The following is a 1,227-nucleotide window of genomic DNA, read 5'->3' as shown; positions in this document are numbered from 1 at the left end:
CGTAGTTCAAGACCATGTCCCTCTACCTACCGCTGAAGAGCTCAGAGCCATCCGCATTTCCACAGAAGCCAACAGAAGTATTGTTCCGGTATCTCGGGGTCAGAGGCCGAAGAGCAGTGATGAATCCTGCTTAGTGGTGTTATTTGCTGGTGATTATACAATCGCAAATGCCAGAAAACTGATTGATGAGGTAAGGAGAGACAGAAGAGAAACAGACACACACGCAGAAACACACCACTTTCCGGAGAACTTCTTTCCAGATTGGCTAGTAGAAATGCAGGCAGTCCTTGGGGCACCCGAGTGGCCCGCCAGGTAAGTTGGGTGTCCCACTTCGGCTCAGGTCATGATCTCGCGGTTCGTGAGTTCGAGCCCCACGTTGGGCTCACCGCTGTCAGTGCAGAGCCCGCTTCGGACCCTCTGTCTCCCTCTCTGTGCCCCGTCCCCACTTGCTGTCTCTCAAAAATAGATAAAACATTTAAAAAAAAGAGAAATACAGGCAGTTCTTAATTTATAGAACTCTGCCCCCCCCCAAAGATTTATCTGGGCCTCAAAATAACTTTCCCAAAGAAACTTTTAAAAGCATAATTCAATTCAGTAAGCATTTATTAAGCACTTATGTGAAGAGTTACTCTGCTACCATAGTCCATTGATTATAGGATGCACATCCGTTTTCCACGGTTTTGCTTGTCTGGAATGCATCTTGCAGCTGACGGCAACTCTAAGCTGACAAAACCAGGTACATGCCAGAGACGGAGATGCACGGGGGAAATTCTCTGCCCGCGGAGAGCTTCTGTCCTTCATACTCCGTGGCTGCCGTGGAGCTTACAGAGGCGGTGCTGCGGCCTAAAGCAGGGCCTCGTGCATCAGGAATTTGGCTGGGGAGGGTGGGAAAGACATTTCGGAGTACAGCTTTTGGCTCTTGCCGTGACTGTGACGTCACGTCACTTGCCTTTTCCCTGTCGCTGTGTGAAGGGGCAGCTGGTGTGGGCTCAGGAGCAGGGACTTGGTGAATCCGGGGCTAGAGAAGAGTTCTGAGGGCAGCGGCTCCCGCTTGCAGGGTACCTGGGGATGGCGAGACTAGGGGCCCCCGGAGGCAGCAGTGTCTGTGCTGGCCGGTGTGCCAGTGGGCAGGCCACAGACAGCTGTATTAATTATCCTTTAATCAGATGTCTGTCAGAGGGAGTCTTCGCATTTAAAAATCAAACTTCCAGAAATGAAGCAGCAAGT

At 51.2% G+C, this 1,227-nt stretch overlaps 1 protein-coding gene across 1 annotated transcript in view; it reads left to right on the top strand.

The window, feature by feature from the left end:
* RP2 (RP2 activator of ARL3 GTPase) overlaps positions 1 to 1,227 on the top strand; it is a gene marked incomplete at its 5' end in the record, with an annotated part of 27,838 nt that overhangs the window by 380 nt on the left and 26,231 nt on the right. Inside the window, one exon of the mRNA XM_077762912.1 lies at positions 1 to 190. This exon is cut by the window's left edge and continues 380 nt beyond it. Within this exon, the coding sequence (XP_077619038.1) occupies positions 1 to 190 (190 nt within the window). The remainder of the gene's footprint in view (positions 191 to 1,227) is intronic.

This window comes from Crocuta crocuta, unplaced genomic scaffold, assembly GCF_008692635.1.
Source record: "Crocuta crocuta isolate KB4526 unplaced genomic scaffold, BGI_CrCroc_1.0 scaffold610, whole genome shotgun sequence".
Classification (NCBI taxonomy): Eukaryota; Metazoa; Chordata; class Mammalia; order Carnivora; family Hyaenidae; genus Crocuta; species Crocuta crocuta.
Note: the sequence above shows the minus strand (reverse complement) of the source record. Positions and strands in the feature narration are given on the sequence as shown.